The sequence below is a fragment of the Vicugna pacos genome, chromosome 1 (genome assembly GCF_048564905.1).
Source record: "Vicugna pacos chromosome 1, VicPac4, whole genome shotgun sequence".
NCBI classification, from domain to species: Eukaryota; Metazoa; Chordata; class Mammalia; order Artiodactyla; family Camelidae; genus Vicugna; species Vicugna pacos.
Genome location: NC_132987.1, coordinates 84,436,969 through 84,464,563, shown reverse-complemented (window position 1 = coordinate 84,464,563; position 27,595 = coordinate 84,436,969). Strand labels below are relative to the sequence as shown.

At 39.7% G+C, this 27,595-nt stretch overlaps 1 protein-coding gene across 1 annotated transcript in view; it reads right to left on the bottom strand.

Moving 5' to 3' along the window:
• The window catches only part of DCBLD2 (discoidin, CUB and LCCL domain containing 2), an 80,238-nt gene extending 61,667 nt beyond the window's left edge, over positions 1-18,571 (bottom strand). Inside the window, exons 1-2 of the mRNA XM_006208055.4 lie at positions 17,997-18,571; positions 136-363 (exon numbers count right to left, since the gene is read on the bottom strand). Of these exons, the coding sequence (XP_006208117.3) occupies positions 136-363; positions 17,997-18,207 (439 nt within the window). The 5' untranslated portion in view covers positions 18,208-18,571. The remainder of the gene's footprint in view (positions 1-135; positions 364-17,996) is intronic.
• Positions 18,572-27,595: the final 9,024 nt, after the last annotated feature.

Sequence of the window (27,595 nt, the reverse complement as noted above, 5' to 3'; positions counted from 1 at the left end):
TTTCCACACCTTTTCAATAATTTCCCACCTACCCTCTACAGCGTAGTTATTCAATGTTAAGTATCAAACACTGCTTCAGTTTTAAAGCTTGGGGCAATGATGTATTACAAGTATATATTCAAGAAAATCTCCTACCTATTTCGGTTCTGCTAACTCCAATTCCGTTATAAATTCTCAAGTAATTAAAGTGACAAGAATCTGAATCTTCAATGTCGAAGTCACCAAATTTGATGCGCACTCTCTCTCCCATCTTCACGCGGATCTCCCATTCGCAAACGGTGCTGTTAGGATAGGTCTGTGGATAGTTTATGGACGTAAGGGTTCCACTCTCAGGGCCTAGTACAGTATGTCCACATCCATCACCTTTAAAAAAAAAAGTTAAAAGAATGAGCAATTATTCTTTAAATCTTTAACTTAAATTATAAATAAGCAGGATTTTTTGTAAAGATTAAAAAATATGTAAGACGTCAGATATTTTGTACTACCAATTCCTTCCTCACACAAGATAGAATAGATGACATAGTTCTTAGTATATCTATCTACTCACAGGAACCAGGAAGCAAGGTTAGGTCAAAATAATAATTACCTTAATAATTTACGAGTTCAAAGAACTTTCCAATCTGAATAAACAGAAGTCAACATAACTTAGCAATAAATACACATATATGTCATAATAAATCCAACCTTTAAAAGAGTATCAATTGATAGTTAATTGTTCATAATAAATGTAAACCCTAAAAATAAATGTATACTATCAGCTTCATCTGTTTATTCACAAATATCATAAACTCCTTCCAAAATCTGTAAGATGTTGAATGACTTCTAAAAAGCCTTAACATAAAGATTATGTAGATTACTGACCATATTACACACTGTAAGGTATTCCTTCTTGAAGAAATTAAAGCAATATTTAATAAAGTTTAATTTTACATTCTACTGAAATTTAACTTTTTAGTAATCACTCTCCAAAAGCCTCGTTTTTCCCTCTAGAACGATGAGGAATGGCTTATTAAAGATTAATAATAAAATGACCTTCCTATCTTGGTATTAGCATTATTTGCTCCAGACATTTCTTCATCAACTGAATATGGAAATTCAGGTAACTTAACATACTATTTGTAAAAATCAAAGATCTGCATTCTTCCCTTTATCATAAAATCTGTGATTCTGCTGAGCACCTAGGAGGAGGCATGTAATATTGATAAAAAGTTTCAGCTGCTGCTCCAATTGTACTACTTAGCATTCCTTAATGGTGGGATTCAGATGAATACATCCTTTCACAATGATAGTATTTTCTCCCTGAAAAGAGCTACTTATAATCATCTTTCGGAACAGTTCAGTACTTAAAACAACCAAAAGAACTGCATGAAAAGTGACACTGCTGAGTTTTAACCTCAGTATGGATACAGATGGCTATAACAGAATTTTCTATTATCTTGATTTATTATTTTTAAGCACAATGTAGTGGTGATACCATGGACTAGAACAGACGAAAGCTTTAAAAGCCTATGAGTAAGAACATAGTATCTATCAAGCAGCAGTTGCAAAATAAAGGTTTATTAATTGAATGAATAAAGAAACTGTACATTAACTTATGAAAAAGTAATCTCAAACTAGACTCAAAACTCTGATGAAGGAACAACTCTGTACCTAGATTCTGATAACAATACTTCATATTTTTTGCTGATAAAGAAATTTTATTCTCAAATCCATACTAGTATTATTACTTGGTCTACTTTTAAAGGTCGATGCTAGCAATCTGGCTTCTTAAACAAAGATCTCTCATATACAGCTTAGCTTTTAATCAGCATTCAGCTTTGGCCATTTTCTACACCTGCTTTCATTCCACACACAAGAACTAAGCATAGTGAGTGGTTCAATAATATCATAACATATAAAGGCACCAATAAATAAACCGGTGCATTTTTGTATGATACATCACTGACCTTCTGCAAATATAAAACTTAAAATGTTATACAACTCAAGAGAAAAAAATAACTCCAAATTTCCCCTGACACTACCAAGAAAATACCTTGAATATCTCCACTGGGTATTATCTAAGTTTAAAAACAGAGATAGGAAAATAAATGAATTGTAATATAAATAACTTTTGAACAATCATTAACATTTCCCTTAGAGAAAAAAAAACCCCACTATCCTAAGGCAGAGTTTTTAACATTATGAAATTAATTAGAAGTGTTCTCTTACTACTGAAAAGATGAAAAAGAGCTTCCTGGAAGTATTTCAATCTTTAAAAAGTAGCCACTGAATAAATTAAATAACTCAAAATATAAATGTATTTGCTTCAGTGAATAGAAATGAAGCTGCTTTTAAGTGATGAGAAGTATTGCTGCATTTCAGAATGCCATGAATTTCCTACTAACAGCTGATTAAAGGCAGATTGTTGTGTCTGATGTATGCCCCATTCGCTATTATTTAACTTAAGGTTGTCAGGTTAAAATGGATTTTACAAAAAGACTACAAGCAGAGTGTTTGGAGTAATTTTTAGGTATTTTTATGCTCCTATTTATGTTTGATTCTCAATAAAACATACAAAAAATGTTTCTTGCCCTTTCCTTCATAAAGCATAATTTCTACAAAAGTTAACAAAATAAATACTAACTGACGAAAAACAGGACTTTTGCATGCACGCTGACGAAGAAAACAATTAAAATGGAGCTGTCTTTTTTCAGTATCTTTGTAGGGGGAGGGCATCAACAGTCCACAAGTAACGTGCCAAGAATGTTCTAAAATATGTGATGGAGTTCAGAGCTTCCTCCTCTCGCAAGCAAGATGATATGCACCAGAAACTAAAGTTTAAAGAAACTCTCAAATCTACTGCAATGCACCAGTCTGAATGTTTCCTATTTTCAAGACTATCTGATAAGTTTAACCTGACTAGATTGGTTGCTTAGCTGGCTTGGCCAAATACCTACTGCAATGAAGTGTATGTTTCGAATATTCCAGTTGGAAAAGGAAAGCAGGGCTTATACATATTCAGTAGGCCGGCAGGCTTCAAATGTTTTTCTCTGTGATTCCAAAGTAAGAAATGTATTTTACATTGTGATTCTACATACTCTTAAATATGTACTCCTGACCCAGTAAGTGGTGCCACCTGCACAGTGCAAAACATGGTACTAAGCATCCAAAGGTTATATAATGTTGAATTCTCAAATCTAAGACTTTGTCTGCACTTTTACCCCCAAATTAGAAAATGTGCTTCCAGCTTATTTTTACAGTTCTTAAAAGTGAAGTCTATTCTACACCAAAATACTTAAAATAGAACAAAATATTTAAAAGTAACACTGAAACCTGGAAAACGTTATCAACAAATCACCTAATACACTGAGAGCATAAGTTTCCAAATGGGGGTGGGCGACACTGGAGCAATTCTACCTTCCATTTGGAATGCCAAGAGACATGTCACCACTGGAGAGGTGAGGTGCTACTGACATCCAGTGGGAAGAAGCCAGGAATGCTGCTAAAATATCTTACAATTCACAGGGCAGCTCCTCGGAATAAAGAACGATGGGTCCTAAATGTCAAATAGTGTCGAGGTTGAGATGGGTTCACTTAGAGCAAAGGCTAGGACATCTCCAACAGAAGATCTGGGTTAGTTCTTGGCTGGGTTTCCTTCGGCCCAAAGGGTAATGCTACTCTATTCGCTAAGGGTCCAACCTAGGGAACCATTTTCCCCCCAAGGCCAGCAGTTATACTAGAGTTTTATGTTCCCACTTCTTGGTTTTTAAAACAAGTAAATGGATGCTTTATTTTTCTTTAACTTAAAGGGGGAATAAAAAGAGTCCTTCTCTTCGGTCTACAACCCTTGAATCTTTTCCTGGGTCAGGAGCCCTTACTTATTAAATTAGGGTGGAGTAAGAGTCTCCAGATTTTCTGCTGAGTTTTGTAACTGAAAAGAACAGTAATCTGACCAAGCTACACCACCTACTATTACTCTTTTTTGCAAGGCAGAATTGACAATTAACCACTACTGGAAAAATAATTTCCAAAATGGGAATCATTGGACCAATCGATCCACTCTCACCAACAACTCCACATCACCAACTTTTTCTCCTCCAGTTCCATCATCACCACCATCACTGTCAGCTTCGCCTTCCCCTCCTTCCCTAGATAGTCTCCACCAGACTCTAACTGACCATAAAGGGTAGAAACCTGTTAATGTAATTTTTGAATTTTAATTTTACTTCAGTGGAGAAAAAACACTGGAATTTGATCTCATAGCTCCTTTGTTTTGCTATAGATTTATCTAGGGGATTACTCATAGAACATGTGTTCACTTCCTCTGAAGAGCGTCAGGTCAGATGTGTTAAGCCAGATACACATTTTGATACTGTTCCAAGAAAATAGCTGAATAATTTTTACTATTTATCCCTAGAGAAAACAAAAAGAACATGAAACATATTTAACAATGAATTAATGTAACAAAGGACACATGCTTATTTTAGGCTGCTTTCTAAACTTCAAATCAAGTGTGGTTTTTTGGATAAATATGTGCCCGTGATGCTGATTTTATGTGACCCTCCAGCTAACCCCGTATTTTAGTCACATTGCTACTAATAAATAATATAAAATACCTTAATTATTGAATTTTATTAAGATGAACACTAAAAATACATTCTTTAACAAGAAGAAATACAAATACAGGAAGCTTGCACAAATATGCCCCAAAATGTAGAGCAGTGTAACTTTCATTACAATCATTATACACTAGGAAAGGTTTATGCTTTTCAGAGCTTTCAATCACAGTGATGTTTTTTGTCACCGTGAACAGATGAATCTATACTTCATCTGAAGTGTCATTTCTGTCACATCTTGTAATACATCTGTGAGATCTTATAATAAACTGAAAAAAAGGCATTTAGAGAGTAGAAAAGTGTTTGAAAGAATAACTTGCAAGTGTTAACCTATTTCATTTGACTAAAATGAAGATTTTTAATGTATTATTTAGCACTGTAAATTTTTTAACTACAAGTACTAGATTAGTCCTATTACAGTCATCACTACAAATCTCAAAAAGATAATTCAAGGTACAATTTTAAGTTACTCATTTTTTTAAATGCTGCATAAGATGGATACGCAGTGAGAGCCCAAAGAGGGTCACAGTAGCAATTTTAAGGAAAAGAAATAGCTCCCAGCTCAATCTTTTTTTAGCCCAAACTCATCTCTGCATGTGTAATAATTTACAAAATTGAGTTACATGAAGGAATATGAGATGTACAAATCCTCCAACCCCCACCAAGCACACACTCTACTTAGAAAATAATGGGTAAGCAAATGGGTTCTGGCATCATAGAAATGCCCTATCTACCACTCACTGTGACCTTGGAAAGGTTGTTTATTGCTGCTAAAGCTCAGTTTTGTAAAATGGGGATACTAAAAATTTAAACCATGTAGGGTGAGAATTAAATGCGATATTGTATAAAAACATCTAGTATTGAGGGCCTAACCCATAACAGTGTGCTTAATAAATGTCTGAGGGTATTACTATGGTCATAAAAAACCAGAAAGGCTTTCGCTCATCATATGTATATCGAGTGCATTTGGCCACAACCCAGCTAAAGCATCGGAACAATGGCTCATCTACAGTGATTCACAGCAGCTTTAAGGCTTCTAGTGCCTTGTGAAAAGTACAAATCCATAAGAAAGTAATTCTCACTCTTGTTCTCCCCAATGACCTCTACTTCACTTCAGTAACTCAAGAAACCACAACCTAGATTTTGTTTTTGCCATTAGAGGATATTATACCCACCTGTGAAATCTCAAACTTTACTGTCTCACTCTTCTGGTCTCTGGAACTTTTAGCCCACTCACACCCATGGCATAACTTTCTGTGAACCTCTTTTCTCCCCATGTATTATCCTGCCTGCCCTAGCCTCATTTCTTTCCTTACCCAACCTGGGCCTCATGTCCAGGGCTCTTCCTGGTACCTTTACCTCCTGGCCACTATGTCCTTCCTGAGGATCTGTCTGGCAAGCCCTCCATCCCAGATCAAATAATCTTTATTCTCCCAAGAGCTGAGCACTACTGGAAATTTAAAAAATCACAAAATCCAGGGGAGAGCTGTCATTATCATAATGGGCTCCAATCTCAGATGGGCTCTCAAAGCCATTCAGTATTCTCTCATTCAGTGCTTCTCAAAATTTAGTCAACATCAGAATCACCTAAATGCTAATTAACTTAAACGTTCTCAGGTCCCATTCTCTACCTCCACAGACTCTAATAAATGTTAGAAAAATTATCTGAAACTTGGAAATAGGTTTAAATTTTTTAAAAAAGCAGCACATCCCTTAAGTGTCAGGGGTCAAAAGCTGCCCAAGGATTATAGGACTGGACTTGCTATTTATCATCAATTAAAAGTCCCACTATGGCTACACGTTAACTTGTAGATTGTTGTTTTGTAGAGATGCGTATTTATTTCTGTGGAGGTGAGACAATAATCCCAAAGGTTACGGCTTATGGCCCTTAACCAGTTTTAGCCATCTAATTGAGCAATCATAGCCTAAGACTGCCTATAAACACCTAGCTTCTCAAATACTCTTTGAAAAGGTTTTAAGATCTTACTGGTTCATTAATGAATGAGTTGAACAAAATCTTTGACATGTGTTCATTTTATACTTGCATGACAAGTATGATTTTCCCTTTTTTGAACATTATATCCTATAAGGCGGCTCTTTAGTGGAGTCGGGAAAGGATCTGCACAAATTTTAAAATACTAAGAGAAACAACAACAAAGGAAAACACAAAAAAATTCTTTCTGCACCCAGTGTCCCCCAACATCTATCTACCATCTTCTTTCCACTATTCCTTTCTTTTACAGAGAGATTTTTTTCAGTTCTCTATATTGATGTCTTTCTTCTTTGCCTCCTGTTCTAGGTTCAAAATACTGCAATTCAGCTTCCAGACGGTTGTGGTCGGATTGTGCCCCTACCACAGCCAAAGTACATGTTCCTAATTTCTGGTACCTATGAATGTAACCTTATTTGGAAACAGGGTCTTAGCAGGTGTAATCAAGTTAAATAAGGTTATATCGGACTAGGGTAGACCCTAATCCAATGACTGGTATAAAAAGAGGAAAATGTGGACAGAGATTCAGACGTAGGGAGAATATCATGTAACTATAGAGGCAGAAACTGGAATGATGCGACGGAATTGCAAAGATTGTCACTGCCAGAAGCTAGGAAAAGGCAAGGAAGGCTCCTTGCCTAGAACCTACAGAGAGACAGCATAGCCCTACCAATACGCTAATTTCAGAATTTTTGCCTGCAGAACCATCAGACAATAAATTTGTTGTTTTAAGCCATCCACGTTTGTGGTAAACTGTTACAGCAGCCCTAGAAATGTGGGCCTACCTCTCCAGCAGAACTACTCACTGAAGCAGTTTTTGAGCTGCCAGAAGTCTACAGATACTTTTCCTTCCTTATCGTTGGTGACCTTTCTACAGCATCTGGCACTGCTGGCCCTTCCTCCCCTCCCACCTTCCTTCCTTCGTATCTTCCCTCCGTCCTTCTTAAAACTCTCCTTCCCCGTCTTAGTTCTTTTAACTCTCTGGTTGCCATGCCTCCCCCCCGCATCTTAGCTGACTTACCTGACTGCTGACGCTGCTGTTCTCCAGAGCTCCTTCCCCGCTCTCTGGACACTGCCTGGGCCATCTCCCTACTCCCACGACTCCAGTTACCAACTGAAGCAGAGAAAGCGCTGAAGTCTCCAACCTTTCTCCTCATCCTCAAATCCGTCATCTACTTCTGCATTAAGCACCTCCACCCAGAAACTCCACAGCATTTCAAACTCAACTTGTCCCAAGCATTCAATGAACATCTTCCATGTGCCAAGCACTGTACCAGGTGCTAAGAACAACAACAAATGACAGACAAGGCCCCTGTCCTTACAGAGATTACAATATGGTAAGAAAGACATGGTAAATAATCTCAGGGATGATGAGAACTGCAGGGAAATGATGGATGTCTTACATGGGGTGTGTGTGTGTGTAGGATAAATAGCAATTAACTAGGCAGAAATACTGGTGGGTAAAGAAGTTGGAGAGCAGGGAGAAGACGATTCTAGAAAGAAAAAAATCCAGCATTTAACTGAACTTTGCTCTCTCACATTTGATTGGTCATTAAGCTTTATACTTTATTTTCTTAATATCTCTAAATTTAGTCCTTCTGCAGTCCCTGCCATCGTTGTTTATCAGGCTTCCCCATTTCCTAGCTTTCCTTCCTCTTATCCACTGACCACATTCCTGTCACAGTTTCTTAGGCACCACCTGGGTCATGCAGAACCCATATTTAAAAATCCTTCAGCTGTTCTCTACCGATGATACAATAAAGCTCAAACTCTTCGGCAAGCAAAGTCTATCATAGTCGGTCCTCTGATTCCTTCTCTCATCTCATCTCTGGACTTTTCCCACAAGCTCTTTGCTCCAGCTGTGGAACCGTGGGTGGCTCCCCACATGCTCCCCATGCTCCCTCCTCTCCCACTGCACCATCTACTCTGCTTTGCCAAGAGCAATGTCCTTTCTCCTCAAATCTGCCTGGCAAATACATACCTGCTCAATGTGACCACCCTTGTGAAACCTTCCTGAAGAGCCCTATTCTCTCCATTTCCACTATCAAAATCTCTTTCCTGAACTTAATATGAGTAATTATACATCTTTATGTCAGTTTATCATACCAAGCTGTAAAACTGTTAGGCAGGCATTCTATTCGCCTCTGTAGCCACAGACACAGAAATTGGGCATAGCAGGCTCTTTTAACACATGCTGCCGAATTTAGAAAATAATAAACTCAAATGAGCCAGTGGTAGGCACTTGGGAGGCAAATGATAAGAACAGAAAGTACAAGGCTTGGAAATCAGACAGAGCTTTGGATTTAAATTCTAGCTATACCAACCTTTGAGATGATCCTGGCACTTAACCTCTACATCTTCAACTGTACGTGGGGATAATACCTCCCGTCTCACAAGGCCATTGTGAGGGTGTGCTAAGAACTTATATAAAATGTAGTGAACTCTATAAACGTGAATACTCTTTCTTTCTGAAGATGATGTCCCTATGTATCTGGTACCCCCTTTTCTCCTGGGAACTGCTGTACATTTCCAACAGTTTTATATGACCTCATCCCCCCTGGTTAGCTGACTGGTCCAAGGGGGGGAACTGACTCACACTGGGCCAATGTGAGGCCAATCTACCCTTCCCTGCAATTTCTGGACCTTGTACATTAGGAAAATCCTGGAATCTCTCCCGCGCTGAAGCTAAAAGCCTTGAGGATTGCCAGCAGCCATGATTTCTTCCACGCAGAGAAAGCCAGACAGAAGCCAGGGAATGAAGCTGAGTTCTTGGTGCCTGAGGTCCAGCTGCATCCTTGCTCCTCCCGGGGCTCAAGCTGGTTCAGTTCTCATGAAGGTTCCATACAAATCACCTCAGAATGCTCCTAATACTCTTCCCTTCTACTCTAAGCAGATTTCAATTTCTGTCCCCTATAACTGCAAGAGTCCTGACCAAAACACTCTTCCTCCACCCATGCAACTGAACTTCTGCCTCACATTCAGATTGACAGTTAGCATCTAGGATATAAAGAGTAACCAGAAACCGGGGCATGCCAGGAGCAACAAGGTAAACCACGAACCTGAAAATCATCTGAGAGTGGAGAGCAAAGAAAGCTGAATGTATCAACAGGTGGAAGCTGGAAAGAGAAAGTGGAGGTCCAAAGGGAGGGACAAAACTAGTATTAAGCTCTCGGAGGGCTGGAGGCCAGGTAAGGACGTATCATATTAACAATCTTGCTATCACATACCTCTACTGCATGGTCTGACCCCCCTCACTAAGCTAGGGGTGCACCTTTCCTACACAACAACTAGGGTGAGGATACAGGGCAGAAGGATGGAGAAGTGCTGGGTCTCAGTAGAAAGCCAACATTTGAAACTGGAGATTTTAACTGTAGAGCAGGGAAAAGAGAAACAAAATTTTCCATTCACGTGTTGTTTCACTCATGGAACCAAAATTTATCAACTACCCAAACAGTTTCCATCCAGACCTCATACATTCTAGAGAGCTGGGCTATTTAAAAGGACTGAAAGTGACATGCTTAGTATTTAAATCCAAGGATGTCAGACTTCGATGTCTCCCTACTTTCAAAGTCCACCAAAGTAAAAAATAGTGAAGACAAAGAAAGCTCTCAGGTTTCTCAGAGTAAACAAAAACCAAAATCGGAAAGAAAAACATCTCACAGTTTATACGACAGTTTCAGTAGAGCAGAAGCTAGACTGCAAGGAAATCATTTAACAAAAATCTTTTGTGTGCTAGGCACTAAGAAAATGTACAGATAGATGTAGTCTACTAGTGAGAAAGCTGGTCACTGAAAAAAGCAGAGATATAAGGTACTTGGAAAGCAACCAGTTGAAAAGACAGATGTACATATGCCAGCAGCGTTGTAAGAATGATTCAGGTACAGAGTCAGAAGCTCCCTAGAAGATTAAATTATACTAAAACACAACTTACACTCAATGAAGCAGCATTCTGGACAAGGTGGAAGAGATGATTTCAGGAAGAAGGGATGGTGAGGCAGGAGGCAGAGTCTTACTGTGCAGAGATGAGGAGGGCAGGGGTTCAGCTCCACACAGCAGGACAGCCACGATGCCACTGCTGGGCAGAAATCCCCTTTTGAGGCTTGATTAGTCGTCCTCATTTGAGGTAGATCTAGTCAGATGGCCGCATGACTTTCTCCAGTAACCTTGAGCTATCCAGAACCAGAGCAAGCAGACAATGGGGACTGGCACGTGGGCTAGGTTTGGGATGTCTCAAGGACAAGGGGAAAAGCATCAGTGAGATGATGGACCTGGGCTGAGACAAGTGAACCTAGTGATGGACAAGTGTAAGTGGTACAAGCTGAGGTGCCTGAGGATGATGCCACTGATAATATCTCGGGTACAAACTCTTCAGTAGGCCTGTCAATGGTAAGTCCTTCACCACCTTGTCCCCACTGACCTTTCCAGCTTCTGTTTCTCATTACTCTCTTATGATACCAGATTACTGAAGCTACCTGAATGTTCTCCAGGACTTTCAACTGCAAGTTAAAAGAAGGGAACTACTGGAACCAAGACTAGGTGGACTTTCATAATGCTGGAGGTGGCAGTTAAATTAGAATTTGAAAAAGGGCAAAGGAGTGCACCCAACTTACTGACAGTGATTTAGCTAACAGAGAAGCACAGAAGCAGTTCACAGAATTCCAGGTGAAGGAGGGCTCCTCTTATTATGAGAGCCAAGGGGTCTAGCTCCTAGGAAGACAGTGGGTGGGGAACACTCGCAGCATGTTAGGCCCTGTGCAAGTAGGTTAAGGTTCAAGAAAGGGCTTGATTTTCACGGAACTGGGAAGCCCAGGCTCTGGCTGTAGGAATCAGGCGAAGGACAACAGTGTGAAGGGCATACAGGTGCCCAGAGACTAACATCAAATAATGTGCCTGAGGCAACAGACTTGCTCCAGAAATGAGTTAATTCATATTTTTTGAATGATGGACATCACTAAGTATTAGAAATAAGAAAATGATTAAAACTCATTGCCAGAAACAAATATTTAATATATATTGTGATTAATGACTAAGCAGAAAAAACTAGAAATTACTATCTGGAGATGAGTATGTGTGTGGTGACAGAAGGAATGATACCCAAGATTTTGAAGGATAAGGAGTTTTCCAAGCACACAAGGAAAGGGCTATTTCTCTTCAAGTAGAGAAAATGGCATATGTAAAGAGATCAGTACAGGGGACAAGGCAAAACAGCATGAAATTATGTTAGAAGAATAAAAAGCTCAATCTTACACTTCAACCATATACAAAGAGTGAGGATGCTGGTGTGAGATTAAGTCAGAGAGGAAGGGAGGGGCCAGACTCTGAAAAAATTACAGATATAAAATGCAAAGGAGTTTGGAATGTATCTCACAGGTGATAACGGGGCTGCTGCCCACACGATGGAGATACTAACACAGCTCCAAGAGGGCAGTACCCCAGTTCACAGAACCATGGCCCTCAGTAACCAACCAATAAGTACTGGCCCAATTATTGGGCAGGGGTGCAGGGTACCTGGCTCAAGGAGGAAGCAGTGGGCCAGAAATGGAGCCTGAGGCTTGCTACTCATTGCAACAGGACTGGTGTTTACACCCACAAGTTTTCCTGACTCCTTGGTGTTCTGATGCTGTGATTTTTACCCCTTAAATGTCTGCCATCTCTGTGGACCAGAAACCAACCAATCCTAAAAGTTAACCTGGTTAAAATCACTTTATCAGGAAGGCTTCTGCCACTTCCCCAGGCATTGTGAGCTCCCTCCCTTACAAACTCACAGCACTGTGCAGCCTTCTTCGGTTATTCTTACATGTATTTCAGCTTGGATCATTACTTCCCCAACTGTAGGTTCTCTGACAACGACAATGTTCTGCTCTTCTGTGAATGTCTCAGGACTGTACTGACATATAAGCACGCATATAGGCTGGGAGCTTATAGCTGGTAACCTTTCATGCTGACAGTTTTTAAATGAGAAAATGATAAAGAGTACCAGCATCTTCTCTTTGATCCCAAACAATTCAGTTTTTTTCTTTTTATAGTAAAATTATTTTTATTCCTTTTTTTCCTTCATTAAAAGCACCAGTTGGAGAACAGAGAAAAGTGTAGGAACTGTGGACATGGGGACCGCTTATAACCTGAATATGACTTTGGGAGTGGGTAAAGAGTAAACAGGGTCCCTCCAATCATTCTCTTCATCTCGATCTCATCTCGATCATTCTGGATCACATACCTGGGTATCTGCTCACCCACAGTGGAATCATCAAACAGAACTTTAGCTTTCATTTTGGTTTCCTCATCTGAGCAATAAAGATAATTTTGTGCACCCCCTCTTCGTGGAATTGTGTGATGACTAAATCATACAGTCCATGTAAAGCATTTAGCAGAATGTCTGGCTTGTAGTTAGGGTTCAATGAACATTAATGACCAAACAACTCAGTTCTGACTGCAAACTTGCATGCACCCTACTCCACAAAAGCCTCGCAAGGAACTCTGGGCCTACTCTCTTTAGAAAGCAGTTGAGGGAGCTTGCACCTTGGAGTCTCCCCTATAATTCAAGTGGCTAACTGAAGTTCTCCTTCCAACTATGTATATCCTTCAGAGTGCAGGCTGATCTAGCAGGTGATGCTTTAGCAGCCTTTTAAGAACACCTCATTATTTCATCTGCTTCACTGGACACTGGCATTCATTAAATATAAGTTTATTTGATTTCTGTACCTTTTGTCCTCATGGAGTATATTGACTTAATCCACATAATGATTTGGAAAATTAGCAGTATGTATGTTTGTAAGCTAATATTTCGAACTGACATACTTTCTCAAAGATCCTATTCTGAATGAAGAATTTAATCAAATGGAATAAAGAAAATAATGTAATACCTCTGAACAAAAGAATAATTACTTCATAAATAATGAATGCCTTGTGATAAACTTTTACATTTTGGAATGTTTGTCTTGCTGTATTTTATAAGTATGCTTGTGTGTGCTAAATCAGCCTGCAAATTAATTTTAAGATGATATGTCTATAGAATATAACATCACCCTATCAAAATTACAACCATGTAAGGTTATCTAGGTATGTGAATATGGAATAAAAAGGAAGACAAAAATTTTAAATTTACAGATTAGGGGGGAGGATTGTGGATAACAGTTAAGTTTTTGGTTTTGAGTAACTGTTATGTAATTGTTATCTGTAAGATGTGTTTAAAATAAAGTGCTAAGACCATAAGGTTGTTATAAGGTAAACTGAATCCCTGAGCCACACAAGAGAAACTGCCAAGTTGTGTCACGTCATATTTCAACAACCACATTTCGCAAGTATCACTATCTTTATAAAGCTTTTCCTAATCCTTATAATTTTGTCATCATTCCACATACTTCCAACTAATCAAGAAGTAGAAATGATCTATTTGCGTGCATCCAATTAATACCAAGTATTACCATCTGAACTTTCATATACCAGGTTTATTTTATTTTGTATAGTCTCAAATTAAAAAATCTAACTCTGTAAATCTAGCCTTCCCTCACCATACTGTAATCTGATTCTTTCTGGAAATTAATTAACTCTTGTTTTTTAATTCTAGTACTTGTACTTTCACTTGTACCAATTTCACTATTTTAAGGTTTTTTTTTGTTTTTTGTTTTGGTTTTTCTGGAATGAAGCTCATATGTTCAAACTATTAACTATGTCCAGAGGGAAATAATATTTCCTCTTTTCTTATAATACTGGGAAATCTATCTAAACATCATTAACCTGTAATTTACTATTAATTTTTCATTTACAAGTTTTTGAAATGTGGATTTTAAATCTGATCATTAACACATACAGAATGTGCACTCTATTTCTAACCTCCATCATGCAAAATTAATCAGAGAGAGCAAAAAAAGGACGCTCTCTGACTTTTGTCTCTGAACAAGAACTATATTTAAAAGCCCTAATGTTTTATCAGTCCAAAAAAAGATAATGGAAAATCCTAAATTAACCTAATGTCAATATTAGTAGTAATTACAAATGTTCTTTGCAGAGCGAGATATGTTCTTCATCTCTGACAATTTACAAATACTGTTCAAAAATTATTTCCCTGCATCACAAGCTAAATAAAGGCATTACCTGACAGAACGTAAATTTTTTTTCACTGTTAGTTCAGATATCATTGTGAAACAGAATGATTCTCTTTAAGAAAGAACGCGATTTGTTTCATAGATTTATTAGCCAACAAAAAGCACTACCTTCACAAACATTTCATATTTATAGGCATAAACAAGTCAGTCTCAATGGATTTTTTAAATTAATTGATATTTTACCACATTTAAATGTTATTCTAAGTTAGAAGGTAGGCAAACCCTCCATGACACAAATTAAGAAGCTGAGCTCCTGCGATGAGGTGTCACAAATTCCTACCTCATAATGCAAAGCAGAGACATAAATTCATTCACAGTAGACCCTCAACTTCCTATTAAGTAAATTTATTACATTAACAATGTGCAATCAGCATAAGTTCCACCAATTTAAGTTTTTTTTAGAAAGACACACATTTTACAGGAAAAAAATGCTTTCAATAAAAAAGACTTCAAAGATGAACTTAATATCAAACTTAGAACTCAAAAACACACAGATATAAATAAGCCATTATCTATAACATCATAGTTAAATGGATGTGAATAAATAGAATTTATACATATATTAATGAAATGAGACTGGTCAAAATACATCTCTGCTGTGAAAAGCTGACAATTTTTCAGACCAATGATTAAATTTTACTTTGAACCAAATAAAAAGAAAAATCATTAGTCAGCAGAAAAATCTGAGGAATAGCTATGTATGGCATTAACTGGAATGAGCCTAGTATCTACTGCTTCTTCAAAATGATGTTTGAAAGATTAAAAAAAAAAATTCTAAAGCACAGTTCTACCTCAACATACACACTAAATGCATTTCAACCTAGGCTGGCTAAGGAAAAAAAATCTGTGTATCACAAAACATTTTTTCACAGCTTACTTTTTATTCTGCCTATTTGTAAATTGCAGAACACCTGGAAAAGCATAAAGAAATTAACTACAACTCTACCATCAAAAAAAACAACCATTATTGCTTTATTATTATTTCCTTCCAGTCTTCTAAGACTTCTTAAGAGTATAAAAACTCCAGCTCGTAACTTAACATTACAGTATTATAGACATTCCCATTATTGAAAATTCTATAGGTGTTTTAAAGCACTGCTTCTCATTCTGAAATCAGATTTCTTTTTAGGTTATGTGAGGAATCCCAGTAGACCCTAAAGCACATCTGCTAAACTAATAATACTATGAGTAATTCAACCACAGGCTGAATATCAGGGTCCTTCGGGTAAGAAACAGAATTTTTAAAAATTAGAGAATTCAAATCCCATCTAATTCCTGAGTTTTCAGGTGACACATGATAACTCAGGAATTATATGGGACCTAACAGGCCCTTACTTTATCAATTTCAAAAGCTGAAGATTAACAATGATTATCAGTTATAGCTATATTATGCTTTTCTTTCCCATCGCAAAGCTCTTGTGTACTGTCATTTCATTTTCAGCAAACAGGAAATAGGTATGTATTCTCATGTCACTGATGCAGAAAACTGAGGTACAAATAAATTAAATGACCCAGCAAAATTTACCCAACTTAGAACTAGAAATCAGGTCTTTTAAATTACCAGCATCACTTCTATTTTTGTTAATCCACACTGATGTTTATAAAACATAACATGTGAAAGAGAACCATATATGCTACTTGTTAAAATGCGTCCGTAAAAACTGAAATTGAACTTTTAAAAAATGGGTAATGTTGTGTGTTTAATTAGACCAGGCTTAAGAAATTCTAAAAACAAGGCAATTGTCACATTTGGAATGGGGGAGGGCCTATAACTGGTTCTATATTGTTCAAAGATTTCTTTAAACATGATATAAACTCTTTCAGATTTAGAAATAAGCAAAACAGTACTCTGCTAATGTAGTTATATTTCCTTCTGTATCAAGGTATCTTATTTTTTGCATGTCTCAGTTTCCTTATGCTTGAAATGGGATAACAATACTTATCTCAGATGGCTGTGGTGAGGATTAAGTGAGTTAATAGACATAAATCACTTAGGGCTGTGCCGAACACAAAGACAGACCCAATCAGCGTTAGCCGTAAATAAGCCCATTTTATTTTTTCTTTCTACCAAGAGGAAAACACAAGCATAGGCTCTAAAACTTCAATGGAGGAAAGGATTTCACACTCTAATTTATTAAATGCTGATGTTCAAGAATCCGTTTAAGAAGATGACCTAATGAAAACCTGAATGCTAATAAAGCATCTAATTTGTAAGTTACATTGTAGAAATGGGCGCCTAGATCTGAAAGAGGTCAGTTTACCAAATACATTCTTTCCTTATAGTTAGATTATATTTCCACATGCCTATCAAAAGTTTCAGCATCTTCATAATGACAGGCTTATAGCCATGATTCCATACTTTACTGAAAACCATTATGAAAGCAACATTAAACTTAAACGTGATCAACAGAAGGGGAAAAAAAACTTCCCAGCAAAAAGTAACAATCCAATCCTTATCCTTCTCGCTGCAGTAAAGTGGGAAATACAATGGAAAAATATGTTCAATAACCGATTCCAAACTGTTTCAAAAACTGCTGTTCGCTGTCTGAAAACAGTACTAAAGGGGTGGGGGGGGGGGGAATCAGCGCTGCATTCTCTTTACATTATGATTATCCACTAAACTGTTTTGCTCGCTTCTGGAATAGGGTTTTCAAGAACTGTAGGCAGAAAAGTTTTGTCACTTTCCTTTTAACACAGAACGCTCCAGTTTTAACACACCACGCTGCCTTGGGTCCCAGACCCAGTGTCTGACCCAGACAATCTATATCACCATCCTGAATAGGCAGAAACTGCAAAGGGCATGATCTAAATCCAAGACTCAAAGAAAATCAATTTCATTCGGTTTTGAACCTGAGCACTTTAAAGATGATAATGACCGCCACTTGCCTTTAACAGGTTTAACGTGCTATTTAATTACCTTGCCTTCCTACTCTGTCCTTACATCGAATCAGCTTAACTTTAGAGATCACATATCCAAGACTTCGCTTTTAACTCTCAAAGATATTTCCCAGAAGCAGAATCCAATACCCAAAAGGAGGCCTCCACAGCAGGGTCTCACTTTCCTCTTCAGAAAAATGAATGGACTTTCCAAAAAGTCAAGTCGCGCTAACTTGGGGGATAACAGGCAGAGCCCACTTTTGCAACTCAATCCAGGGAGAGCGGGGCCAGGTTCGGCCACGCACCCAAGCGCACCGCACCTCCGCTGCGCGTCTGCAGATTCGGCTAAAGGCCCCCCGCCTCGGCGCCCCGAAGGATTCCCCCGCTCCTGGGGTTCCGCGCGCCGCGCACTCCTCCGGAACCACTCACCTTGCTGGGCTCTGGCGTCCTCCAGCAGCAGGAGCAGGATAAGTAAGAGGAGGAGGCACAGAGGCATGGGGAAGGAGGAGGAGTTGGAGCGGAGAGGGAGGGGGTAGGAACGGGAGAGGGGGAGCGCGGCCCGGGCGGGGGCGGCGGCCGCGGCCCGGACTAGGGAACGCTGAGGGCTGTGCCCCGCTTTCACCACCGCCCAGCTCGCCATCGCGGCGGCCGGCAGTCCGCCTGCATAGTGCGGACGCCCCGGGGCCGCGGCACCGGGCGAGAAGGCGGCGGCTAAGGCGGGAGAGCGAGAGGCAGCGCGCGCTTCGCCCCGCGCCGGGACCCCCTCCGCCCCTCACTCCGCTTTCGCCTCCTCCTCCTTCGTCCCTTCCCTCCGCTCCCCGCCCCGAGACCCCAGGCCGGAGCGCAGGGGAGGGGAGGGAAGGAAGCGCGGTGCTCGAGCCGCGGAGGGAGGCTGCGGCGGAGCTAGGGGACGCGCCTCCCACGCCGCGTTCCTCAACCCAACCCCTGCCCGCCGCGCTCGCCCGGGGCTCCGGCTAGTTGGCAGGCAGGCCGGCCACCCGCTCTCTCGCGCTCCCTCTCGCGCGCGCTAGCCACGCCTCCACGGCTCGTCACGGCCAATCCGCGGTCGGCTCTCGTCCGTCTCCCTCTGCGCCACCCAATCAACACGTCCTCTCCGCGGTCGACCCGTTAGCTCCCCGGCCCACTGCTCGAGCGCCACCGCCCCTCATCTCTCTCTTCCAATCCCCTACGGCCTTGAGAAGCGTCCCACCCGCCTCCCCCAATCCGGGTTCCGCCCCCAAGCTCGGGCCCCCGGCATGCCCCGCCCGGCCCGCGCGCCTGTTATTGTTGGGACCTCAGCCCAAGCAGATCCCGCTGAGGCGGCCGCTTGCTCTGGTCAATGACTTCCGGGACTTCCCCCATCCCGCTCTCCCAGCTCCTCAGGACCAGCTGGCTCATTGCTCCTCCCCCGCCGCACATCAGGCCACTGGAAGGGGTGGGAAACCTGGATCCTGGCTAGTTTTAGCTGGGAGCTCAGTCAAAGAGACTTTTTTTTTTTTTAATAGCAGAACGTGTTTTTTATTAAAACTACAGCCAGTTGTTGCAGCAACTCTGAGTTACAATAACAGATACAGTGTTCAGTTTTAAAAATATACATATTTCCTGTTTCCTGTGCCTTTTATTATATTTACTATATGGGGAGCAACAGCCCCTCCCCACCATATAGTAAAGTATATAACAAGATCCATGCCCCTAAAGCAGTTAAACATAACATCCTGACATTCATTCAGCCGTTCTACCAAGACTTGAACACCTGCTCTCTACCTGTTAGAAGTTGTAGGATTTGCAGCCGTAACACAAAATTCTCTCAGGATCTTGTATTGGGGCAGAGATAGAAATACATCATGCAAGTTGGAAAAAAAATAAATGCTAATCAGAGTCACAAGTAATTAGATGGAGACTGTAAGAGGATGGAATGACAGAAAGAACTGGTCTCGGGAAAGGGGATCCACAGAACTAGGCAGTGGTTGGTTTTAGGAGAAAGGTGCCATCCTGGATGTTCTTAACATGGGCCCCTAAGAAGACGACGGTATTATTAATCAACACAGGAACCTGGAAAAGTGGAACAGGTTGTGTGAGCAAGTGAGTAAATTTTGGATATAACTGAATTTGGGATGTCCGTTAGTATGTGAAGTTATAAAACAGACAGGTGCCCATTTTAGTCTAAAGCTCAGGCTGAGGAGTCTCTTGAAGTTATGGATGAGGGTCATAAGTAGATGTGATTTCAAAACTTTGGAAGGGACTGATATCCTCAAATGAAAATTCAAGAGTTCGAAAGGACTTTGGAGGTCACCTTTTCATCTCCCCTGCTGGCCCCTCATACATTAAACCCATCTACCTTAATAAGCATCTATTGGATGCCTATTAAACCCTACTATGCTTTAGGCCTAATGTAGAAAGTGAGCATACAAAATTCAACCAGAGGAGCCTACATTCTGTAGGGGAGGTGAACAAGTAAACAAATCCATTGCTATGGAGCCACGTTGGAGGCATGAACAGGCATCACAATACCACAGTGGAAGGAGTTCAAGGAACCCATCATGGGAAGTATGAAACTCCAGCTGGGTCTTGAATGAGGGGACAAAGTGAGGAAGGTGATCTCAGGCCAGAGACAAAGTAGGCTGGCTCCCAGGCACCATGGTGAATGGTGTTGATGGAGCTGAACGGGGTTACCTATTGCTGACTTAGTGGGAGTAGCTGGAGACTAGTGTGAAAAAGTGGGTAGGGACAGGATCTAAGGCAGGCAAAGAGGTCAGAAGTTTATTCTGTAACGCTGAGAATAAACTAAAAGTTTCTAAGAAAGAGTGACAGTATCAAATTTTTATTTTAGAAAGCTCAACCAAACGGGTACGTGTGTGAGGGATGGATTGGAGTAAGAGCAACACTGGAGCCAGGAAGAGCCAGTTCTTGGTGGCTAATACCATTTGACAATTTCTATATGTATTCTTATGCTTCAGCTTCCTGGGTTTTGCTTTGGAAATACAGAGTATGGAACTCTGGCTGGAGAACATCTTGGAGACCACTGCTGTCCGTACAAGGGAATTATAGCACAGATGTGGGAGAGGGTTCATTCTGTTTCTCCCCACTTCTGATCATTATTACTCTACTGAGTTGCAAATACAGTGACAGAAGACTGCTCTGAGATGACCAAAATCTTATAAGACCTCACACCAGTGGATACAACAGGCACTCATTTCTAGGACAGAGCCTGGGAAAAGTGGAATTCTTGTTTATCTTATCTTTCTCACTGCCTGCATGCTGCTCTGGCCAACTCTTGTCACCTTCCTTGCCTCTGGGACTTGGTGTGCTTGGGGGTTGACATCTGCTAAGGCAGTGGGAGCAGTATTTGTCCAGAACCATTAACCCACAGGACCCAGATGACTGGGCTGGGTCAGAACTGAGGATTCTAATCAAGACCCAAAGTGGGGAGGTCTGAAGGAGGCCATCCTCATAGCAGCCAGAGACCCCCCAGAAGCTAAAGTGTTTCCACAATGGAAGCCCAGGTCCCAGCTCCTTCCTACAGTCTCAAAAAGATGTGTTCTTTGGAGTTTTCCTTGAGGACAAGACCAACAAAGAAAACACAAACGGAGCAGTGTCTTCACTGCACAGGAGTTCATTGACACGCACTAGAACTTGAAGCAGTCACGATGGACTCTATTCATTGACTGGTAAATGAATTAGTGCTTTGGATGAAGGCTCTGGGGAAGACTAGGTAGGGCTTTAGGAAGGGAATACCTGGAGTAGTTATATATAATATACCAGAAAATTAAAATATGTATTATTTTCATGTATTTATGTTTTACTCCATGCTAAGAAACGTAAACATATAGATTCTCAACTTAAATTTTAATTCCCAGACTTTCATCCCCTTTTTGTCCTCTCTCTCTTCCTCTTTTTCTCATTGTTTCTTTCTTCTCTTAATTGATAATGAGTGGAGGAATAGAAAAATGGAGTTGATCTCTAGAGAAAAGGAGAAATGTGAAATGAATGGTTCCATCCCATTATGTCTGCTTTCTAATGAACCCCAGTTCAGCCACTAAGGAAATAAGATGGAGGAAAAGAACCTGGAGACTGGTGTCTTTGCTTCTGTCTGTACAGAAACATCTGGGATTTGATGGTATGATACAATAAGAATCATTGGCACCATCATTGCTATTAAATGTCTGTTAAGCATTAATAGAACAGAAGAGGCTCCTTTAATATGGCATGTATACTGGAAACCTTGGGATGATGGTATGTTATGAATCACTGGTGGGCTTTATCAGTGACTGTATTTTTGGCAGGATAGCAGAAAGAGGGAACAAATGAGAATTTACTTTTGTGATCTTCCAGTGGAATAGGAGAAAGAAGAATGTGGCAGTTCTAGGGAAATATTTCAAACTTCAAAGACCAGAGCCCTAAGATCTGGTTACTGTTCTCACAGGAGCCTTTCTTTGTCCTGTTGACTGGACAAATGTTTACAATCAAAATTGTGGCTAACGGTCTGAATTCTGCTGAGGAGACTCTCTTCATTTCCATGAACAGAAGTGGTTCAAATACATTTTTCTCTTTATCTTGTAAGCTTCTTTCATTTAGTCGTGTCAGTCAAATCCAGCTCTCAGGTTTATTACTCATATTTTCTCAGTATTTATAAATTATTTCTTTAGGTATCTGTTATAGCAAATTTAAGACAGAAGTGTTAGGGACCTAATTTATTATAGAAGACATTGACTTTTACTAGTGGACAATAATGTTAAATATTTTTTCTTGGCATATTTCAGCAACGTGGCTGACTGTGATTATTTTCCATTTGCCCCTTCCTCCATTACAAACCATCTCTCTCTCTTTCTCTTTCTCCCTCTCCTCCCCCACCCCTTCCCCTTGGTTTTCCTAGGAGCATATGAAATTTAACCAATTCACTTTCTTGTGGGTCAGAACAAGAAGGCTTCAGCTTGGGATGTTATCTCTGATGAAAGTGGCCCAGGATTTGAGTAAAAACATGAAAACTGCCCTCCATAACCAACATTAGTGTCTAGAAATGAGAGAATTAATTATACATGAAAGGTTAGCAGAGAACGAAAAACTGAAGGGTGAACATGCCAGAGTATTTGCAATACTGTGATTTCGGTGTGCAGTCGCTGCGTGCCTCTCCTGCTCTTTTCCTCTGGGACCCCTGCTGGCAACACAGTCCAGAATGAGACATACAGAGATGAAATGCTGTTTGGCTTCTGAGAAACTGAGTGGTTTCATGAACTCATGGAAACAGCTCTGGACCAGACAGTTATATCCAACTTGCACTTGAAAGTGCTGTATGACCTCTAACCTCTTTAGGCCTCAGTTTCCTTGTCTGTAACAGAAGATGGTTAGAGCTCACTATATGCTTCAAAACTGACAGTTCTTCCAAATTCTCATTGTCTGTGGCTCCCTTTCATCTCACAGCCTAATTCTAAGTCCTTAATTCCTAACTCACTTCCTAGTGTAGCGGGGAGAGGAAACAAAAACTGATGTTTACAGAACTCCTCTCTGGAGAGCAGTGTCTGTGCTGAGCAAAAGCATGCTTTAAAGGGTGTGCTTCAGACCCCCTAACCCAACCCAGCAATGCCTTTAGGAACTGGGGCTGGATGAAGAGGTTCTGTGAAGAAGCAAACGGGACCTTGGAGGGGGAGGGTGACTTTATCAGGAAGGAGCTGGGGGAGGTCAGAGGAGATAAAGCTGGCCAGCAATGTGAACGGAAGCTGGAGCTGAGGAGAGGCAAGTAGTGAAAATTCCCCAGTGGTTGGAATGCAAAGATGCTTTGAAAGATAGTGACAGTCTAATAAATAAGTCTAGTGGTTTGCAGCATATGCCACCTCTACCCTGACTTCCTTCCAAATTCTCCACTAAGTTTACTGTAGTCAGTAGATTGGGTGAAACTTTGGGGAAAGGAGGGGCCCACACAAGTTGCGTGGGGGACAATCAGGTTTGTATACAGCTTATTGACTCGATAAGAAAAGGACCACCTCCTCAGGAGGTGAAATGACAGCAGAGATTAAAAAATTTAGAGAAATCAGGAGACTCCTGGAACCAGAGGTTTGGAGAAAATTAAACCTCCATGCCACCCCCCCCCCCCACTTCTTAGCAAGAAACTAGGTTTCCATCCCTAGGTAAGTCAAGATATTTTAACAATTTTATTTAAGTATTAAAGGAAAAGGTGATTGTAGCAAGCTAGAAAATTTGGAATCATCTAGGCAGCTGACATCTCAGACAAGTGATTAATAATATAATAATTCTACTTTTTATTTTCTAAGAACCAAGAGACTAGAAATAGAGATTCTTTTTTAAAGTGCAGGTTACTTCTTTCAATGATTCCTTTTGGATCCTTTAATTAAATTTTAATTTAGACTGTTTAAACTTAATAAGTCAGTAAAATAGGAACTAATATTTCTTTAAATAATTGTAATGCTTTGGAAATTCAATGTTGAAAAGAAATACCTAAGGTTTTTAAAATGAAGAAGTATATCATCCCCTTCATATCACATTCACAGACTAGCTAATGTTAACCTGCCTTTCAACACCATGAGATATAAATCAGAGTATATTGCACGTTTTCATTTAAACAGATCTTTTTATTTGGGCATTCTATTCACCATGGTTTGTGAAATGACAGATTGTGGACTAAAAGGAAATAATATATTGTTCAGATTAACCTGACTTGCCATGAGCTTCTGCATTAATCATCAGATTTTAAAACCAAGAGAAGTAATGCTTTATATTTGACTGACATACACTATCATTTTGCTCCTGGTTAACATACTGCACAAAAGTGAACATGTTAGAGAATTTTCTGAAGGATTGATGGCAGACCAAGATAACTCCTAGGAGAGAAACAAAGGAGAATATAATTTCGCTGACCTAGCTAAGTACTTTTTCTTTTAATCTTGAAGGACGGTACATGCCTAGTGCTCATAGAATTTTTGAATAGGACATTTTTTTCACTACATTTCTGGCATTATTTACTAGCAATCCCTTTAAATCAAAGCTGAGTTCCCATTTGTAGATCTGAGAATATGATAAGTATAATCAGTATATTGGATACTACTGACTTGTCTAAAATGGAGGGTCAGGGCAGGTCTTGGTAAAAGATATAAATTATTAAGTCACAAAAAGTCATGTAGTAACACAAAATCATGGATTTCCTTTTTATCTAGGACTCATATGGAAGATGCTCAAACAACCTGATCTAATGACAAAATTTAACTATGTGTTTTACTGTTTAATTTGAAACAGTGGAAGTGGTTTTATTTCCCCCAAATCAATTACCAGACATAAGGTAATTCAGGATTTAATTTGGTCTTTTTGTCATTTGCTATTATTCACACATATATAAATAACATTAACAAAACACTTCCTATCACGATATAAATATATCCACTCATTCTAGATACTGTTAGGTAGTCACATATGCATGGAATTAATTAAATAATCTACAAAATACTATCCACAACAGGGAGCCATGCTGTTCAGCCCCCAGATTTTAATAGTAACTGCAACAGTGTATATAATTAAACTGAAATTCTCTCCAAGCGAACAAACTCTTAACAGCCATTCATGCAAGCTTATGGCAGCTGTCCATTTAGAGAAATTATAGTTTTGCATGGCCCAGAATGAAAATTTTAACACCATCTGTGTCCTAATGAAAAACAAAGGAAACAAATGAGCTATGTTTAAAGATATGTTAAAATACTACACTCAAATCCCAACTGTAATCACATATTCTCTTCTGAAAGTTACTTGCCAACATTCATATCTACATGAATACAGTCTGTGTGTACAGAATTTAAGCTCTTCTTTACCTATCAAGATTTTCTCCTGTTCCTGGAATCATTTTCATAGTTGTGGATCTCATTCCATTCTATCATATGAAATACACCCACCCCACCTTTATTTTCCCAAACCAAGTGAATACAAGAGGTGGCTAATGTTCATGAAAGGTAGAGTGAATAGCCTCTAAATATCTTTTTTAAAAAACTGTCTTCATGGACTTGATGTAGCTAATAAATGATAAGAAAACTGTATTTAGAAGACAATATGAATTGTCACTGATGATACCTACAGAATGTAAAAGGTCCTTGAAAAAAATGCAAAGAAGTTCATAATTCTACACCTTAAACAGTGAATGTTACGTTTTTCTCCACCCTGTTTCCAAATTGATTTAAAAACAAGCTGCATACGGGGAGGGTATAGCTCAGTGGTAGAGTGCATGCTTAGCATGCATGAGGTCCTGGGTTCAGTCCCCAGGACCTCTATTAAGAATAAATAAACAAACAAATCTAATTATCTCCCCCACCCCAAACAACAACAAAAAATAAATAAAATGAATACCACTTAAAAATTTTTTTTAAAAAGCTGCATAAAAATTATGATATGATTATCTGGACTGAGGAATACATGTGCTTCCCTACTGAGCTGGAAAGTACCTAGAGAATCACCTGATGGGGCGTCACAAATTCTGAGAACTCCCTTATGGAATTCTGTGGCCTCCTTTGAGTAACAGTGGGAAAAATCTTGAGACCCATCGGGTTAGAAGATTTAATTCTGACAGTGAGGCTGTGTTGAGTTCATTAGGGTCTTTGGCTTTTTCAGATTTACATTTAAAAATCCTTATATGTCTGTTTCTGCCAAGCTTGTGTCCATTCTAAGCCATTTATCTTCCATATTCTTGTCCTTTGCTCTAAGAGTCTAAAAGAAACACTTTGATCTGTTAAGGGAACGTAGGAGACCCAGTGCCCTCTCTGTCACAATGTTGATTCACAGCTGCCAGGAGCAATGGGCAGCAAGCCAGGCTGCAGACAGTATCTAAATCAGGGCAACAGGTCAGATGTGGTGCTCACTTCATGGGCCCCTCTGTCTTGAGCAAGCAGCTCGCCTGTCACAGTGGGTACAACTTTCTCATGGTAGGAATTAGTTGCATACAATTTCCTGTCACCAGGATTCCTCAGAAGGCTGTTTGTGACCAGGATGTGGTACTCTCCTACAGCAAGTGGAGAATCATGTGCTCTAATACTGGGCCGCTTCCCGTGCCCAGGGACCCCAGACAGAAGAGGAAGGGAAGGGGATTCACGTTTAGTGAGCGTCTACCTCCGCTAGGCATTTTACACATGTGATATCACTGCTGTCTTGTGGCATCTCAGCGAAGTATAATTACTCATACACAGACATGCTGGTTCAGTGATTAGGCTAGGACTCAGCTGGGTTGAGACTCCAGGCCTGTTTAATGTGAGCGATTATGTTTTTTCCATTTGACCACCCTGCCTCCATATTATCCTTGGAATTTTGCTTATATCACTCAGTGACCTAGATTTTCCCCAAAGCCTGCTACCAACAAATGGCAACAAGTACCTAATAAAAGTGAATTTTAAATTTTTTTGTTACAAAATCATCATTTGATACAAATGGCTTTTTTGAAAACTGTGCTAGTAAATGTCCATTTTTATCTCTTGCATTTTCTAAAAGTTCAAAAAACAAATTCATCTTGCATTTTTTTTAACATTTTTTATTGGTTTATAATCATTTTACAATGTTGTGTCAAATTCCAATGTTCAGCACAATTTTTCAGTCATTCATGGACATATCATCTTGCATATTTTGAAAGGTGTACAAGCCCAGGTATTGAAGTTGTATAGGGTTGAATTTAGTGTTCAGGGAATACTGGCATTCCTCATCTTTGCCGAAAGGAGTCCCACAAAGGAATGAAGAATCTGAGAGATTAATTTCCAGTTAAAAATGATGGATTGAGCATACACATTTATTCCCTCCCCAAAATGATATTAAAATGACATTAGAAGAATTTGGAAAGTACGTACAAAGAAGGACAAGGGCTAGAGTTTTGTAAATTGAAGGACTATGAGGCAGAAGGGCTGAAATTTAAGAATTAAAGCTGAAAATGGGGGATGAGGAGCGAATAAATGAACTACAGGACTCTAGTGCCTTTTCAGCATCCTGCTTTCACAATTCCAAAGACCAAGCCACCATACGTATCTAAAAAAATGAATGTTCTGAAACCTACTGAG